The sequence below is a fragment of the Coregonus lavaretus genome (genome assembly GCF_964263955.1).
Source record: "Coregonus lavaretus genome assembly, chromosome: 14".
NCBI lineage: Eukaryota > Metazoa > Chordata > Actinopteri > Salmoniformes > Salmonidae > Coregonus > Coregonus lavaretus.
This window is the reverse complement of record NC_140001.1, coordinates 6,818,177-6,820,608: the sequence shown is the minus strand read 5'-3', so window position 1 is coordinate 6,820,608 and position 2,432 is coordinate 6,818,177. Positions and strand designations below refer to the sequence as shown.

At 36.3% G+C, this 2,432-nt stretch overlaps 1 protein-coding gene across 1 annotated transcript in view; it reads left to right on the top strand.

Annotated features, from left to right (window-relative positions):
* Positions 1 to 238: 238 nt before the first annotated feature.
* The window catches only part of unc5ca (unc-5 netrin receptor Ca), a 157,967-nt gene continuing 155,773 nt past the window's right edge, over positions 239 to 2,432 (top strand). Inside the window, exon 1 of the mRNA XM_084177519.1 lies at positions 239 to 502. Coding sequence (XP_084033645.1) covers positions 385 to 502 — 118 coding nt within the window. The 5' untranslated portion in view covers positions 239 to 384. The remainder of the gene's footprint in view (positions 503 to 2,432) is intronic.

The window sequence follows — 2,432 nt, the reverse complement described above, 5'->3', positions numbered from 1 at the left end:
GAGCTAAATATTGAACTGCACACCGAGAATCTCATCCATGTAACTTGTTTTAGCGAATGTGTTATAACAAACCTATTGACGGAATGTACTTTATTTTCTTAGGTTTTCTCCCTCTATTCTAAAGGGGAGGGTAGCTATTTTGATAACTAGAGGGCGGTGGCATTCGCTCTGCGTGCACGGAGCTGCGCGAGTCAGTGCTTTGACTCAAGTCCTGGGACCCCTGAACCCATTGGTTTCCCCCCATATTCCTTCTCTTTCTACATTATCCGCTGAACTGCTCGTTATTATAACGGACAACAACCGCCTCGTCTGCATCTGGACCACAACTGCTATTTTACAAACAGTGGGTTTCATCAGCAAGGAGTTTGTTTTACTCTGCCTATAATGGGGAAAAGTGGACAGTCTGCGAAAACTGGAATAGGACTTGCGGGGTACTTACTGCGAATGTGCACCACACCTGGACTCGTTCTTCTGGTCCTCGTAAACATTGGAGTCGCACAAGGTAAGACCACCCGTTACTGTCCTTTCAACACGATTTGGCTACTATCTTGACTGTAGCAGCGATTTGAAATATCAAAGCTCAGTCGACATGAATTGTCGCGTCCTATTTTAGGTTATAGGCTAAAGTCATTTGGCCTATCACACCTGCATTAGATTTTTTCGCACAACATAATGTTCCACAATTGAAAGTTCCCCCTCACTTCTCAGGAGGGAAATATATATCGCGTGCGACTCCAGACTTGAAAAGACAAGATTGAGGATTGCGCACTTGCGGGTCAATTATGAAATCTAAAAAAGCCGATGATGCTCATGAATTATAAAGGCAATTTATTTTGTTAACTAGGCTATAATTCTCTCAGGTTTATTTCGTAGTAGAGTCAAACTGTGTAATGTGCTGTGCAATAGCCTACACCGATACGTGCGTATTGGCAAATATGTGCGTTTACCACACATTATGTTGAGCTAACCGTAGCCATTAATTTATTAGGATGTTAATGCATCAGTTAGCAACATGACATTACGCTATCTAACAAAACGCTTTGTTGATATTTTGTGAAGAAGAAATGGATAGGCCTGCAATTTTTCCTACAATTTTTCATATAAACATTTTACAGAGGCGAGTTTGGACTGAACTTTCCGAAATCTAGTAAGGAGGTAATCGACGCCACATATCAATTCAAACCCCCAACAAAAACATTGGCTAAATATGCCTCTTTATCAATTCACGACACAATTTAACATTTTGTGTTATGGTGAATAAGCTATTGAATTAATGTTTGTGATCTCGATAATGGAAACCATGGCAAAATAATGCTACCGTGCAGCAATAACAATAACAACATAATAGCCGAATAATAATAATGATAATAATGGCAATAATGATAATAATGATAATAATGGCAATAATGATAATAATGATAATAATAATATTAGTAGTGACTAGTGATCAAAAGCAGTTCAGTTAACAATACTTTTCATGAGTGTTGTTATTATCAACGCTTGGTTTCAAGTCAGTTACTCTTATTATATTAGCTATCATGTTTATTAATTTTCCCGACAGGTGTGTAATTGAACACAAAGTTCAATACAACTAGCATTCTGAAGAATCTTGCAAATGTGGCCCAGCACAATATGCATACAGTATGTCGCAGAACAACATTTTACTGCCTAAGTAAAACTTTTTAAATGTACTCCAAGGTATGATAACTTGTGAGTTTCCAATATTTATATAATTATAATAATTATAATAATTATAATGTAATACTAATAATACTTTGTGTGGCCTAAAGTGATATTCCTGTTACTATTACAAATTATTACCTTGTCTTATTATCTGTACAGTCTGAGTGTAAAATGCAATATTTGTTATTTTTTTACTTTAATAGACAAGAGCTGTGAAAATAAATGAGTTAACTAAATTTAATTTAGTTCTATTAAAGTAAAATAAGCTTACTCGTTGACATTCTAGCGTGACTGTAGTATTTCTTTGTTAAATGAATGTGCCATGTAGTTGTTCCTGTTTTGGATTGCTGTACAGCCTCTTTCTATCCCACTGGACTGCATTGCTAACATCCACGGCCTTGGTTTTGAGAAACACAATTTGATAGTGTTGCTGTGAAACAGTATTTTCCAGAGTAAATAGGCTACCACATCTTTCTTCTGATGGCACCATCACCTATGAGTATTTTCTTCCATAGCTACAAATGTCAAAATATATCTTTAATTTATTTATTGTATTCCTCTTTCCTTTATGGGGCTTTTACTGTACCTTCACTTTAGAAAAGTCACTTCGTGCTCATCCTTCCATAACAACAACTTTCACCATTCACCATTTAGACCAAGTCAGTCTAAAGTCACATTAATAGTTGTGTTATTGAACCAGAACACTAACAAATAGGTTGGCCAAACAACCGAAAATTGGCTTGTGTATA